The sequence below is a fragment of the Pan paniscus genome, chromosome 21 (assembly GCF_029289425.2).
Source record: "Pan paniscus chromosome 21, NHGRI_mPanPan1-v2.0_pri, whole genome shotgun sequence".
NCBI classification, from domain to species: domain Eukaryota; kingdom Metazoa; phylum Chordata; class Mammalia; order Primates; family Hominidae; genus Pan; species Pan paniscus.
In genome coordinates this window covers 6,902,488-6,919,306 of record NC_073270.2, presented here as the reverse complement: position 1 = coordinate 6,919,306, position 16,819 = coordinate 6,902,488, and the positions used below count along the sequence as shown (strand labels likewise).

At 38.6% G+C, this 16,819-nt stretch overlaps 1 protein-coding gene across 2 annotated transcripts in view; it reads right to left on the bottom strand.

Moving 5' to 3' along the window:
- Positions 1-432: 432 nt before the first annotated feature.
- Positions 433-16,819, bottom strand: part of MCM8 (minichromosome maintenance 8 homologous recombination repair factor) — a 46,222-nt gene continuing 29,835 nt past the window's right edge. Inside the window, exons 14-19 of one of the 2 annotated variants that reach the window (XM_003821352.5) lie at positions 11,831-12,026; positions 9,997-10,216; positions 8,871-9,080; positions 7,645-7,721; positions 1,324-1,513; positions 433-715 (exon numbers count right to left, since the gene is read on the bottom strand). In XM_003821352.5, coding sequence (XP_003821400.2) covers positions 623-715; positions 1,324-1,513; positions 7,645-7,721; positions 8,871-9,080; positions 9,997-10,216; positions 11,831-12,026 — 986 coding nt within the window. In that variant the 3' untranslated portion in view covers positions 433-622. Of the gene's footprint in view, positions 716-1,323; positions 1,514-5,239; positions 5,336-7,644; positions 7,722-8,870; positions 9,081-9,996; positions 10,217-11,830; positions 12,027-16,819 lie in introns of those variants that run through there. The other variant, XM_008974818.3, reaches the window with a different exon arrangement.

The window sequence follows — 16,819 nt, the reverse complement described above, 5'->3', positions numbered from 1 at the left end:
ATTCATACATATAAAAGGCAGGTCAAAAATATAACTATAAAAAACTTATAATTTACTTTTAGCCCTTTGGAGAATTTATTTAACAATTAACACATGGCTACCACTACAATTTTTTTTATTTTTTGAGTCAAGAGTTACTTTATTGCCCAAGCTGGAGTGCAGTGATTGGTGTGATTGTGGCTCACTGTAACCTCAAACTCCTGGGCTCAAAGAATCCTCCTGCCTCAGCCTCACAAGTAGCTGAGACTACAGGCATGTGCCACCATACCCAGCTAAGTTTAAATTTTTTTTTTTTTTTAAAGAAATGGGGTCTTGCTATGTTGCCCAAGGTTGGTCTCGAACCCTGGCCTCAAGGAATCCTCTCACCTTAGCCTCCTGAGTTGCTGTGATTACAGTGTGAGCTACTGCATCTGGAGACTTTATCACTTCTTAAATTAGTTTATTATATTTAATGCTTTTTTCCTATTATAATACTTTTGGGACATCATTTTTCAGAGAACAGTATTTGACTGTGTGTGTGTGTGTGTGTGTCTGTCTGTCTGTCTGTGCATGCGCGCATATCTTCACTGAGATGGCTTTAATCTGCAATAAACCCAGGAGGCCCTAACTTGGTGAAGTCCTTTTACATAGTTTGAAGCTGGTAAACTTTTGGGCCTTTTTTCAAGAGGTAACCCTGGTCATTTAGTGATCCAATAAAATTTTCAAAATCAGCAACCTGGAAGAAAACATCAAAAGGTTTAGCCCATTAAGTAACATGTCAAAATATTACTTTTAAAATAAATCTCTCAAATAATAATATGTACCTGTAAAGTTTCTTGGCCAAATAAAATTATTTTTATTTCTTACAGAGCAAACTGCCTATATTTGAGTTCTGGATTCTATAATGCCTAAATAAATAAAAAATAAAAATTCCAATATGCAGAGAATATTTTACATTTGTTTTAGGTTAGCTGAAAAACAAAAATCAAGCTAACTTTTGAAATTAAGAAGTTAATTTTCCATAATGTGTAACAGCCCATGTTTGAAGTGCTATTACATTGATTTTCACGAGAACTTTGAAGTAGGAATTGGTATAATCATGTCCATTTAACAGATGAGGGATCCAACGTTAAAAGATGTTAAAATGACATATCCACAAGAGACAGTCAGAAAAACATAGAGACTGTCTTACTACAATGTTTCCCTCTGACTATCAAGATGCTGAAAAGCCTTTGAGAAGAAGCAGGTATGAATCTTAAATAAGTAAAAACTGTTTCTGTTCTACTATATATTAACAAGGACCTCCTGAAATTATTACAAAAGAGATTAACTAGTTTAACATACCTGAATGTTTAGTTCTTTGGCAATCTGCCGAAGTTGATGAAATTGAAATATATTATTATAAGTTCTTTCAGCAACGTTGTTGAGAGCAGAAATAAATCTTTTCGCTGTTGACCTGTTGCTCATTCCAGAACCATGCTGGGATCGCTCAAAATCTAGGTTCCCAAATTCATCAGAGTAAGTTCCTAGCATGCTTAAAAAGAAAGGAAGAAAAAATTACCCAATGTAGCACTGCCATAGAAATTGTTGTCCTGGGCTTTCAGGTTACAGAAGAAAAATTTGGAAGTAGCCACAAGGCTCACTTAGCAAACATTTCAACATGTGTTTATTAAGGGGCCACTCTGAAATTCACTATGACGGATTGATAAGGAATAAAAATATTTTGGACACAGTTACTGCTTTTAAGAAACTCCTAAATTTGAAGAGAGAAATGCATAAAAACACAATATTGATAAACTACAATATAAATACCTGGGACATTCTTTTTGATTCATGAAGAAAAGAAATTCTAAATATAATAAATTTAGACTTCACTGAATAAAAATGTGTCCTATCTCCTGGAGCAGCATCTGGCCGCACCAGTATTTTAAATAAAAGGTATTTAAAATACTCTAGGAATGAACTAGAAAGGTTATGGTGAGTTGCATTGATACTGGTTAGATATTAAAGGATGCACCTATTACTGCCAGATTTCTTCTGCTTTCTCTTATTTTCACAATATCACCAAGGAAAGAAGTACGTACTTGATAGTGAATTTTAGCTAAAGTCTGAAAACACTAGTTAGAAACATAATTAACCATCCTGTTTAATCCAACTCTATTGCTGATTCCCCGCCTGAACAATGGGATAGCTATATTTCACAGCCAGACTAATTGGCAAAACTGTTATTTAATCAGGAATTAATTAATTAGTCAAATACATACTGGTCACCTGCTGGGCAACAGGCTTACAGTGGTGAACAAAACAGGTATAATCCCTTCCCTTAATGAGCTGCCGGAATGATTTTAATGGGTTATAAACAATAAAGCTCCCTTTTGTTCCTTGAACAGTTAAAAGCCTACATTATGCAAATAGGAATGAGTCATTCAAATAAAACTATTAAAATGATAAAACAGTAAGATGGTAAGTGTTTTCCTCTGAAATACAGCATAATCTCTTTTAAGATGAACCTCCCATATGCTTGTTTCTCATGAGAAAGTTGTTAAAAATGCTTTCAGTTAATAATAATAGGTAACATTTGTCTTAATTATATTTGTTTAACATAGGCTATCCCACTTAACCCTCCCAGCAATCCTGTGATTTAGGAACTATTCTTATTCCCATTTTACGGATGAAAAAACATTCTTATTAGGCTGGTGCAAGAGTAATAGAGGTTTTTGAAATTGCTTTTCTTATGGCAAAAACTGCAACTACTTTTGCACCAACCTATGCTAAGCTTAAAGTGACTTGCCAGAAGTTACACAACTAGTAAGTGGCGTATCTCAGATTTGAATCTGCTACACTGCTTCAGATTTTAAAAAGCTATGTAAAATATTTGAGCCAGTTTCCTGAAATAGAAAAAAACAATGATCTCTCACCTTTAAAGGTGGCTCTGTTCTCTTCTGCTACCTAGTATGTTTTCAATTTTAGGAGAAAGCTTATGTGAACTGTCTACTAAATATAAGCATTTAGTTTTTTAAAATACAGCTAAGTGCTCTGGTAACTCAGACAAGCTATGTCACAGTTTAAGAATTTTCTTATTCAACTGTTGGCTTCCCAGTTAAAATGTAATCTTAAAAGGTTTAAAACCACATTAAGGGCAAAGATTGAACGAAGCTGAAGAGATGAAAACTCTGAAATGGAAGATTTAATGAATGAATGAATCATTACTAAGGTCAACTTTACTATCAGTGCAGGACATTTACTGAAGGCCTACTTTATGACAGGCATGATTCTGGGCCCTGGGAATATACTGGTAAATGAGTCAGATAAGGTCCCTGCTCTCATAAACTAAGGACGGAATGCATGTTGAGCATAACAAACAGATAATTCATAATCTAATTTCATTGTGTTTCACTGGATCTTGATCTCTACCATGAACATAGTGTCAGGTAATTCCAATCAAACTATTTTCTTTTTCCTGAAAATTTTTATGAATGCCAGTAAACATACTGAGACAATTCAGGGAAACAATCTGGTAATGTCATGTGGGTACTGTTTACACTTAATAATATGACCTCTTTTTTTCAGGGGCCCAGATGTAAACTGATCTGAAACTTGTTCAAATTTACCACCAAAGCAATTCTGGGAAGCAGTACGAATACAGAGTTCCATGAGGCAACACTCAAGAGTTCCTCTTGGACAGGAAAGCACATGCAAACACTGTCCAACGTGAGTATTCAGACATGCAGAGAAATCTTATACCAAGTATAACCAACCATAAATGGGCAATATAGCATTTTTATTGAAAAGGTAATTATAGCCTAATTTACTCTGCTTAAGCATGATGCTCAGATAGGAGAACTAATCTACCGTGTCCACAGACCAATGAATTTACTGTGGGGAAACAGTAAACAGTTGAGGTGACGCCTGTGGTCTAAGGCCTGCAGAAATTGAGCAATGGTAAAGCCTCAAGAGGAGAATGTTACAGGTTAAGAGAGAAAAGGAGCAGGGTAGTGTACCCCTTAATTTGCTCGACAGATGAACAGTCTACAAAGTAGAAACATGACATTCAGGAGAGCCAGGCACCAGAAGACCCAGAGGGCCAGAGATCATTAAAAGGAAAAAGAAATCAGGAGTGGGAATCTCAGCCACACTCCCAAAGGTGGAGGGTTCAAGTGCAGGATGCAGAGAAAGCAAGATGCACACATTCTAGACTGTAAGTCAACAGGCAACTTCTCATCATTAAATAAGAAGTGCCTATTTTTGGTCTTTGTTTTTTTTATAGGAAAAAAAGTTAAAAAAAATTCTGAAATTTTGGTTGGGTTGTGACTTACTTTCCTAATGGGAAAAAATATCTCTGCTAGGTCAGTCTCTAGTCTGGTCTCTTAGAAAGCCATACCCACAAGAAGTCAGGCAGACAACTAGATTTTGTGGCCATTCTTTTACTTCATATGCTAGCACACCATGCCCCTAGCAGCAAGTTGTATGAGAAAGTCTAGTAAATTCCTACACTATCTGGTTGCTTATAAATGGCAACTAGAGGGTCTCCAACATAATGAGATCAACTGGAGAGGGACTAAAGCCAGGTTGGTAAAATTTTCAGCTACAAGATCCCTCAAACCCTAGTACTGAATCACATAAAGAGAGAAAATTGATGGGTCAAGGACTGTGTGATGTCAGGCGCGGTGGCTCCCACCTGTAATCCCAGCACTTTGGGAGGCCAAGGTGGGCAGATCACCTGAGGTCAGGAGTTCAAGACTAGCCTGGCCAACTTGGCGAAACCCTGTCTCTACTAAAAATACAAAAAAATTAGCTGGGCGTGGTGGCAGGTGCCTGTAATCCCAGCTATTCAGGAGGCTGAGGCAGGAGAATCGCTTGAACCCAGGAGGCAGAGGTTGCAGTGAACTGAGATCACGCCACTGTACTCTCCAGCCTGGATGACAGAGCGAGACTCTGTCTAAAAAAGAGAGAGAAAAAAAAAAAAAGCACTGTGTGATGCCATACCAATAGGATACTTAGACACAGAAGGTAAGTTGTTAGAAATTAGCTGAAAGGGTTGGGAGTCAATAATTATTAATTTTTCTTATTATGAGGCAGTTACTTTGGTGCCACCAATAAAAAATTAAGAGCTGTCAATTCTAGAATCTTTAAAGCTTTCAAAGACAGCCGGTAGAACCTCACGGTTGCTTACAAACTCTGAGACTGAATTAAGGAGAAAGGTTCCTCTTCTTCCATGGACTCCCTCTAAGGGCAGGAAACAAGCTGCAGATTCTTGTACCTTCAGGAGGTGACATGGGTGCCCTTCTACCCATCTGCATACTTCTAGAGGCAGCAGAGAGAAGACAGCAGCCTCCAGGGATGGGCCAGTACCAGGCTGGGGACAAAGAGACAACTAGGTAAAGTCTCTCCCTATGAGGAAAAGACAAGAAGAAAAGGATCTGCAGCTAAGACATACTGCACAATTTAGATGGAGAGCACTGAGGACTAGACCATAAAAATTCTTTGAAAAGGGTAATTTTGGAAACTTCTTATCTAGGGTGAGATCTGCCAGTTTTTGAGGCCTTCGGTTTATGGTATAACTCAGAGAAAAGGGGATCTGTTCGGCCTCATCTGAGTATCAACAAAACTTGCACTATCAGGCCAGGCGTGGTGGCTCATGCCTGTAATCCCAGCACTTTGGGAGGACAAGGCAGGCAGATCACTTAAGGCCAGCAGTTTGAGACCATCCTGGGCAACATGGTGAAACCCCATCTCTACTAAAAATACAAAAATTAGCAGGTGTGGTGGCATGCACCTGCAGTCCCAGCTACTTGGGAGGCTCAGGCAGGAGAATTGCTTGAACCCAGGGGGCGCAGGCTGCAGTGAGCCAACATCACACCACTGCACTCCAGCCTGGGCGACAGAGCCAGACTGTCTCCAAAAAAAAAAAAAAGACTTGCGCTATTGATAGTAAACAGTGTTTACTGAGTGTTCTCTAATGTATCAGAACCGTATTTGTCACTTTATTGAGCATCACTGCATGACACCTCAGAGCACAATCCTTTGTGGTGTGTTTTACACCAGAGGAAACTGAGAAGCAGTGTGTAACTTGCCATGGCAGCTCCAGGTTGAACTCCAAAGCCCTTGCTCTTCCAGCTATGCTGCACTTTTATTCACAGCCAAAGGGGAACAGCTGGGCAAAACCACCTGGTTCTGACACCATGCAAACCTCAGAATCAGCAGCTACTAGGACAAAAGAATTCATCTACCTTAGAAGAATTAGAAATTACTTAACAAAATAAGATAATTTCATCTTCAATATATTTTTTGGTCTTGAAAAAGTAGATTCCTAACAGATAATGTATTTTCATTGCTATCAGAGGATATTAAAAATGCATTCTAAATGAAAAAAGCAAGGTATAGTATGTATATGGTATGTTGTTATAGTTACCATTTGTCTACAAAGGGGAAAAAAGAATATATAGATATGTAGTCACACAAAAAACTGCTAATAATTGCCACTGGCTAGCAGGAAGAACGGGGTAACTATTAAGCTGAGTAGGAGGAAACTTTTTCCACTATATACTTTTTTTTTTTTTGAGACAGAGTCTTGCTCTGTCACCCAGGCTAGAGTATACAGTGGCACAATCTCAGCTCACTGCAACCTCCACCTCCCAGGTTCAAGCAAATCTCCCGCCTCAGCCTCCCAAGTAACTGAGATTACAGGCGCTAGCCACCACGCCCGGCTAATTTTTTGTATTTTTAGTAGAGACGGGGTTTCACCATGTTGCCCAGGCTGGTCTGAAACTCCGGACCTCAGGTGATCCACTTGCCTCGGCCTCCCAAAGTGCTGGGATTACAGGTGTGAGCCACCATGCCCGGCCTATACTTTTTGAACTTTGGAATTTTGAAGCTTATGAAAGTATGGACCTATTAAAAAATTTTTTTTATCTGGAATAAAAAAAACTACCTAAAATAATATTACTGATTTTTAAAAATCTATGTCTAAGGTAAACATATATGCTCAATTAATTTTTCTTTTCTACCTTCTAGGAATCATTATCTACTAAATGATGTAAAATGCAAAGGATACAATTTAGCAATATTTATCAAAAACCTATAGTATTTACTGTTGAACCCAGAAATATCGCTTCTGAGAATTTATCATGTAGGTGCACAACTTACCCACATATGAAGTATCTTACGTAGAACATTACTCATTGTAGCATTATTTAAAAGCACAAGAATGGAAAATATTTATGTGTCAATAGGGGACTGATCAAATATACTATATAGTATATCTACACAATAGAATACTCTAGCTATAAAAAAAGAGTCTCTAATAAAAAAAGGTCTCTGGATATATTGTTAAAATTCAAAACCAGTACAGAAGAGTATAAACAGCGGACTGTGGAAAAGCAATGGGTGTCTGGGTGAAGGGCGAGTAGGTGGTAAATAGCTCTTCTCCAGTAGGTTTTGGAACTGATTTTAGCACTATGTAAATGTATTACTCATTCAAAAAAATTTCTAATGTAAAGATTATTTACACAGTGAGAAATATTTTAAACTAAGAAACGGTACTCTGTTTAGGAGGAAAATAAGTGACCCAATGGGCTAAATAAAAGTAGCCTTGGCCTATCACCTAATTTGAGATGGGAAGATAACTGGTATTTCATGTAAAACAATTTGAAATTTTTATCTTACCTATATTTCATAATTTCCACTATATCCTCAGCATCTTCTTTGGTTGCTTCCTCTCTCAATTCCAACCTTGCTCGTGCCTTTAAAAGAAAACACCATTTTCAGATGATGAAAGATGAATATATTTACCATAGTATGTCTAAGCTTTACTTCATTTACTCATTTTACACAAAAACTGACCTTTAGGCGAAGAAGGTTATAACATCAAAAGTCAAAATATGAAAGTAATTCTCTGGGCTGGGGGTGGTGGCTCACGCCTATAATCCCAGCACTTTGGGAGGCTGAGGTGGGAGGATCACTTGAGCCCAGGAGTTCGAGACCAGCCTGGGCAACAAAGTGAGGACCTGTCTCTACAAAAAAATTTTCAAATTAGCTGGGTGCGGTGATGTATGCCTGTAGTCCCAGCTACTTGGGAAGCTGAGGTGGGAGGATCCCTTGAGCCTGGGAGGAGAGGCTGCAATGAGCCTTGATCATGCCACTGAACTCCAGCCTAGGTGACAGAGGGAGACCCTGACTCAGGGCAAACAAACAAAAAAAATCTGTGAAACCTTGACTATGAAAATTACAACTCACTTAAAATAAGGATAAACCTCATTTTTACTTATTAACGTATATTTCTGAGTAATCATTTCAGGAGATTTGATGATGAAATATACTTGGTTTTCCCTTGCCTTTTACTTTTAGGAAATCATACCTAACCAATATGGTAAAACAACAAAGAAGAATTAATCAGATTTTAGGAGCAAAAAGCCCAAACTCTGAGCTAGCTAATTTTTACTGCCAGAGTTCTCTTAGTATTTCAAAATGTGAATAGATATTACTGCTGTTAAAAACACAGGAACTATCCTTGTGGACCTGTCATGTAAAAAATAAAATACTCAAGATACCTGACACATTCCATGTTCCCATATACTCAACTTGGGTCTCATACTCCTAGTTAACCTAACCACTTTTCAGATATTCCAGGAGTCTCCTAAGGGTCAGTCAAAGAAAAACAAAAGAAAAGTTGCATGCTAAGTAATTGATTCTGTGACTAGAAAGAAGTAGCTATACTTGGATATGTTATAGACATGACAAAATCTTTTAAAAAACTTTCATCCATCCATTTCTAACATCTCTCTATAGAAAGAAAAATGGAGTCAATTATGCAGAAAATACTTCAAAAGAGAAGTCAAGGCACACCCTTCCCCTTTAAGCCAAAAAAAGCATGACCATAAAAAGAAACAAACCTCTGTCAGACGAATCAAAGATTCCAGCTGCCTGGTAGTGATTGGTGAGCTATTTAACCTCTGGCTCTGTTTCCGGAGCTCAAGGTAAAAATCTTGAAGAACTTGAGCAGCTTCTGTGGATAGCCTTGGGTACACATACTGCCGAGCATAGCCAATGTACTTTCTCAATAGCTGGTGGGGAATGGGATCTATTGTTTCTCCAGGAACCACCTGAAGCATGATTAAAAGGCCCAAGATAACAAAGATAAGTAGCAAATAAAATATTTCTGCTAAAATAACTTGTTTAGGCCAGGTGCAGTGGCTCACGCCTGTAATCCCTGCGCTTTGGGAGACCAAGGAGGACACATCACCTGAGGTCAGGAGTTCAAGACCAGCCTGGCCAACACAGCAAAACCCCATCTCTACTAAAAATACAAAAATTAGCCGGGCGTGGTGGCACGTGCCTGGAGTCCCAGCTACTTGGGAGACTGGGGCAGGAGAATCACTTGAACCCGAGAGACAGAGGTTGCAGTGAGCCAAGATCACACCACTGCACTCCAGCCTGAGCGATAGAGTGAGACTATGTCTCAGAATAAGTAACTTGTTTAGATACATATACAATTCTAAAAGACTCTCCAAATCAACCAAACACTTTATCTGTAGGTCTCATCTTAGCTGACTTAGATTCCTTTTTTTTTCTTTTTTTGAGACAGTTTCGCTCTGTCACTCAGGCTGGAGTGCAGTGGTGCGATCTCAGCTCACTGCAACCTCCGCCTCCCAGGTTCAAGCAATTCTCCTGCCTCAGCCTCCCAAGTAGCTGGGATTACAGACACGCGCCACCATGCCCAGCTAATTTTTGTATTTTTAGTAGAGATAGGGTTTCATCATGTTGGCCAGGATGGTCTCGATCTCTTGACCTCATGATCCACCTGCCTCGGCCTCCCAAAGTGCTGGGATTACCGGCATAAGCCACCGCGCCAGGCTGACTTGGATTATTTCAAATGAAGTTTACATAAACTCTAGTATGGAAATATTAAAAAGTTCTGGTAAAAAAAAAGTTTGTATTCTACTGCTCTACAATAAGCCACACACTGAACTTTGACATTCAAACAGAACCAAACTGAATAAGGAGAAGAAACATTTATACCTTTAGTCTTTCTGATAATGGTTTCTCAGAAACTACTTCAAGTACCGAAGTATTTGAATCTCGACTATTCATACGAGCTACTGTGGCACTGCTAATGGTTCTCTGCTTTCCAGCTCTTATTGCAATCACATGTTCAGAGAGTAAGTGATCATGATGCTCATTTGGAGTATCTAACAGGATAAAGACCAAATCAAATCTGGATAGTAGTGCACTCCCCATTCTATGAAGCATGAAAGAAAGAAGAAACAATGATTGGAATCAAAAGGAAAAACTAGAAAACTGTTTACTCACTTGTTTACTACTCAAGTTCCACGCAGAACTTGAAAAACCAAGATTTAGATTAAAGAAATAAGCAAATAGCTTCTTGGATTCGATATATCCAACCACTGCAACATGGGCACAAGAATTACATGTATCTACCCTGGGTAGGTTGAGGACATGGCTCTTTCTCACACCCCCAAACCCACTGAATTCTTCATGTCCTATTATCACTAATTGGCAATACTGCTACATGGGATATCAGAGGTTAGCTAGTTCAGTATTTTGTTCATGATACCATTAAAAAACAGAATCCAAGTCTGCTGGATTTTTGTTCAATAGATCTTTCTGATTTTTCTAATATAGCACTTTGTCATTTTACTAAAGAAAAACTACCAGTAGGTTGATTTTTTTGGTGGTGGTGGTAAATACCCTAAATCTCCAAGTACACATTGTGTATTTCACTATGTATCAAAGACTGTTTCTATATTGATACATTATTAAACAACAGGAAATTAACTCCACCCCCACTAGGCTTAAGGCTCTAATTTTTCAGGAGGTACTCTTTTGTCTTTTTCTCACTTTTGTATCACTTAAATATATTTTTCCTTTTCCACACATTTTGTCCAAGCTGTACAGAATGAATTAGAAGAGAAAGCATACATACAGATATAAACATTGTTTTTGAAAAAAGCAGGATCATACCACATATTTAAGTTTGTTAATGTGCTCTTCTCACTTAATAGTACAGCACAGACATGTTCCCCCATTAGTACATACAAAGCCACTTTTGTTCTCATAATCACTACAGTCTTATTATAGTTTTAAGGTGTTTCCAATGTTTGGCAGCAATAATGCTGCAATACCCATGCTATAAACCTATCGTTGTGCACTTGTATGACTATTTCTGTGAACAGTAGTCCTAAAAGTAGAGTGGCTATAACAAACAGAATGTGCATTTAGAATTGTGATCAACACACCAAGGGGTCCCACAAAATAATAAATTGTGTATGTGAGAAACAATTTCTTTTTCTTTTTTTTTGACATGGCGTCTCACTCTGTCACCCAGGCTGGAGTGTGGTGGCACAATCTCGGCTCACTGCAACCTCCACCTCCCAGGTTCAAGCAATTCTCCTGCCTCAGCCTCCCAAGTAGCTGAGATTACAGGCGGCTGCCATCATGCCTGGCTAATTTTTGTATTTTTACTAAAGATGGGGTTTTGCCATGTTGGCCAGGCTGTTCTCAAACTCCTGACTTCAGGTGATCCACCTGCCTCAGCCTCCCAAAGTGCTGGGATTACAGGCATAAGCCACCCGCCCAGCCACTGAGGAACCATTTCCACACTACTTTGCCAAAAATGATTAATATTTAAAATGTTTGCCAATCTGGTGGATCTCATTGGTACTTCATTGTTTTACTCTGCAGTGTTTAAGCACATTTTTGTACATTTATTGGACATTTATAACTTCTGTGAAATATCCATGTTTTTCTCCTGTAGTTCTGTGAACTATTTCTTTTTCTTATTGAATTAGAGTGATTCAATATATTAAAGGTATAAATATTTGAAGAGACTTACTTTAAATTCTCAGAAACTGTTTTGGCTTTATTGTAATGTCCTCCAACTGGATTTGCAGCAGCAATAATGGAAGTTCTCGCAGGAAGGCTACAAACCACACCAGCCTTAGCAAGACTAATACTTTGCTGCTCCATGGCTTCCAACAAGGCTTGATGTTGATTCCCCATCTTATCAAATTCATCGATTCCACAAATACCTACAATCAAAGTAGAATAAAGCAGAAAAAACATTTTTTCTTTGGTCGAGTTCTAAGTTTTATAGGATAGAAATTGTTTCACAATAATTATTTCCATTTGTTTCAGCAGTTAAAATTATAAAATGTCATACAATGGAGAATTACTGTTTGTTCCGCAGCAAGTTAATACATTTGTCTTATTTAACTGAGTTTTGTGTAATAGTTATTCCTTTAGCATTTTTCATACGCAAGGCACTATGTTGTGAGGATTACAAAAATGAAGAGGAGGTAAGAGTAATTCTCAAAATGCTTAAGGAGTTAAATTCAAATGGGTGAGATGTTACTTACATACACACACACACACACACACACACACACACACGCACAATAAGTATACCTCAATACACATATAATAAGTTTATTATGTTTAATAAGTATATTTCAAAACCTATACCAGGTATTGACTATACACTTGAATGCACTTATAGGGAAATCACTTAATCTCTTTAAACATAATACAATGCACCACCACTAACTAAAGGCACTGTATGTACCAGGAATGTCATGTCTATTGCATAAGTTATTGGAGATTCCCTAACATTACCTCGTAATATTTGTCTTCCTTTCTCCCCATACCAGTTAGTTTAGTATCTGGGGGTCACATCTGAAGGGCTTTGCTGTGGTTAAACCCCTCCATATCTACTCTATACCTAAGTAAGCCTTACTAGCACAGAGGAGTATATGGAAAATAACTGCTGATTAGTCTTTTTGACCCCCAGCTGCTAACCTAACTGGTATGGGGAGCAGGGAAGACAAATATTATAAAGTAATGTTAGAGAGTCCCCAATAACTTGTGCAATAGACATGACATTCCTGGCACATACAGTGCCTTTAGTTTATTTCAACAGATTTTCTTCTATCCTTGAATCCATTTCTGGTTTCATGTTTGGGTGTTCTACTTCATGGAACCAATTATGTTGAATTTCCTTTGTTCTCTATCTCTGTTACTTCCCCTCTAATTGTATTAAGCTTTGTTCTTTTGCATTCACTGCGATTATCTCAAGCCTTTCCTCTTTATAATTTCTCATTCAGCAGTGTCAATTTTATATATTAGTTTAATAACATTGTTAGTCATCAATTTGTCTCTCATAGCCTTATCTTTTTGTTTTGAGCTATTTCATTAATGTTCTTATCAAACATGAAACACTCATGGGAAATTTTCATTTGTTCCTTAGATTATAATTTTGTCTACAGTGAGGTCTTTTACTGGGCATATTAAATGTATTTCTTTCTTCCTACGTTATTTCTTCACAGCTGCTATGCTGTCTCTTTGTCTTGCTCATGTATAATAATGGCTGCTCTGTCCAAACCTATTTTTTCCGACACAGTATATATGAATTCTTGTCAATACGCTTTTCCCAATGTAATTTTGACCCATTTTTTCCTTTCCAGCTACAGTTTGCACTTTTTGGTAACGTAATGATTTAGGAGGGGGAAGCTAGGGGGGCTTTGTTGAACTTTGTGCCACCTTTCTTGCTGATCTCTTCTGAGAGTTCACCCCCCTCTGTTGGGAATGTGTCCCATATTCATGGCAGGGGATCCCAGTGCATTAGCCTGTTCCTGCTGTTCAATGTGGGGCTCTGGGACATAGTGAGCCTTCCCTGCCTGTGCTAAGATCCTAGCAGTGGTACACTCACAGGCTTTATCTCCACCTTTCCCTGAGCTGCCTATTGCTCTGTCTGCCTATACCTCTCTGGATTCATGGTATTACTGGAAATTATCAAGATTGCTAATGCAATTCCTCAGAGATGGGGTAGGAACAAAGTCAAGCTACTTCCTACTTTGGCTGTCACTTTTCAAAGTATAAAGCAGAAGCTGGTAAGCCTTTTCCGCAAAGGTGCAGAAGTATATATTTTAAGTTTCACAGGCCATGCACAACCTTACATATTCTTCGGCTTTTCTGTTTGTTTGTTTGTTTGTACTTTACAATCTTTTAAAAATATATAAGCCAGTTTTAGCTTGTGGACTGTACTAAAACACGCTGTTGGCTGGTTTGACCTGTGGACCAAAGTTTAATGACCCCTTGTTTTAAAGCATAAAACATAAACTTTGAATTTTTTTTTTTTTTTTTTTTTTTGAGAGACAGAGTTTCGTTCTGTTACCCAGGCTGGAGTACAGTGGCACCATCATGTCTCACTGCAACTCCTTGGTTCAAGCGATTCTTGTGCCTCAGCCACCTGAGCAGCAGGGATTACAGGCATGCGCCACCTCACCCAACTAATTTTTGTATTTTTAGTAGAGACAGGGTTTTGCCATGTTGGCCAGGCTGGTCTCAAACTCCTGGTCTCAAGTGCTCTGCCTGCCTTGGCCTCCCAAAGTGCTGGCATTAAAATTTTTTTAAAAAACCTCCAAATCACCTTCTACTTCTAGTTAATGAAAAGTTTCATGGTTTCATGAGTATCATCTTTTTATTACTATATTTTACCTGGTAACTTAGCAAAGATATTCTCACTTCTGATGAGCTATATAATAACGAGATACATGTTTTTGGTATTTATTTATTCAGCAAATATTTACTAGATATAAATGCAATAAATTTATAAATTCAATAAACTGAATGCCTTCTATATACCAGTACTATGTTCTAGGAATGCCAAGTATGGCACTGAAAAGACAAAATTCCCTGCTCTTGGAAGCTTATGTTCTACTCAGCCAATAGGGGTTCTAGGCAATAAAAAAGTAAACAATATAGAAGGTAAAAAGTGCTATGGAAGGAAAAAGTAGATTAGGGTAAGGAAAATAAGGTCTGCTAAGGTGCAGCAGGGGCAGGGAGGTTATAAGTTAAAATACGGTATTTAGGGAAGACCTCACTGGGATCAGGACAGTTCAGCAAAACATTAAGGGGGAAGAAAACAAGCCTTTGCAGCTCTATCTGGGGTAAGAACATTCCAGGCAAACGGAACAGCAAGTACAAAGGCTCTTATGAGGAAATGTGACGTGCCTGGTGTGCTGGTGGTGTCCAAGGCAGAGCCACCAATGGAGCTAGAGAAGAGGAGACATGGGAAGCAGCAGATAAGGAGGCAAAAGAGGTGAAAGGCCAGAACATGAATGGCCCTGGGCCACTCTCAAGACTTTGGCTTTCACTCTGAGCGAGACGGGCAGTTACTGGAGGGTTGTGAGCAAGAGTAACACAATCTAATTTTTAATGAGATTACTGTATTAAAAATAACAGGAAGGGGCAAGCGTGGTTACAGGCATGCCAATTAGATTACAGTAATAATCCATGTGAGACATGATGGTGCCATGGACCAGGGTAATGAAGAAGTGGTTAGATAGCAGATATATTTTGACGGTACAGCCAACAAGATTTGCTGACAGATTAATGTGGGGTATGAGAAAAAGTCAAGGATGGCTCCGTGTTTTCTGATTTGAGCAATTATAATGAGAGTTGTCATTTACTGAGATGAGGAAGACTGTGAAAATAGATTTGAAAGGCAAAATCAGGATTTTAATTTTAGACATGTTAAGTTTGAGAAATTTGTGGAGATACTGTGTAGACAATAAGAAGTATGTGCCTGATATTCAAGGGAAACGAGATTATAAATTTAGAATTTTTCACGGATAGGTAGGTAAAGCCAATGAAACGATACAAGATCACCAAGAAGGTAAATACAGACCTAGAAGACAAAAGGTCCAAGAACTAAGCACCTTAGTTAACAACAGGTAAGAGGTTGTGGAGATGAAGAACCAGTAAACGACTGAGAAAGAAGTAAAGAATGAAGTAAAGTGGCCTGGAAACCAACGAGAGTTTCAAGGGTCTCAAGGAGGAGGGAGTGATTAACTGTGTCAAATGTGGCTACCAGGTCCTGGGTTCAGAAATATGGAAGTCATTGGCAAACCAGAAGGAATGAATGACCTTAACTGGACTGGAATCTGGACACTGCCTGACACATGCATGGAAACATGTTTTCCCAATAAGGTGAAGGCATCACAAAGAGAAACTTAGGTGACAAAGCCCAACGTAGAGGTTTCTTCTTGCTGGGCCCTATGCCTGGATTTCTTATCACCTGTCACTCAAATCCTGAAAAAAACCAATGAGTTCAGTTACAATACGGCAAAACTATTCATTCTCAAGTAGGCCAGGTGTGGTGGCTCACGCCTGTAGCCTGTAATCTCAGCACTTTGGGAGGTGTGGTGGGTGGATCACTTGAGGCCAGGAGTTCGAGACCAGCCTGGCCAACATGGTAAAACCCCGTCTCTACTAAAAATACAAAAATTAGCTGGATGTGGTCACGCACACCTGTAATCCCAGCTACTCAGGAGGCACGAGAATGGCTTGAACCTGGAAGGCAGAGGTTGCAGAAAGCTGAGACTGCACCACTGCACTCCAGCCTGGGTGACAGAGCAAGACTCTGTCTCATAAAAAGAAAAAAACATCGGAAGTAACACCTGTAATCTCCTATTGCAAGTCCTCTGTGAGCAAAGGATGACATCCACCTTTTTGTCAGTGCCAAGGTTTCTAAACTATTTAGAGTTAAATCATAGTAACGCATTCAATAAGTATTTACTGTGCCCCTATGTACTAGGCAATGGGAACATGGCAGTCCACAAGACATCCAAATCCCACCATACAGGGAGCTTACTACAAAGCTTCAAAACAGGCTTTTAAAAAAAATGATCACAAATGTGATAGGTGGTATGAAATGGGAAGTTCAGGGAGCTACACATATTTATTTGATTTTTACATATACTTGTATCTGCTATAAGATTCTGAAAATGAATGACATTAACTACAGTTTCAATTCTGTAGTATA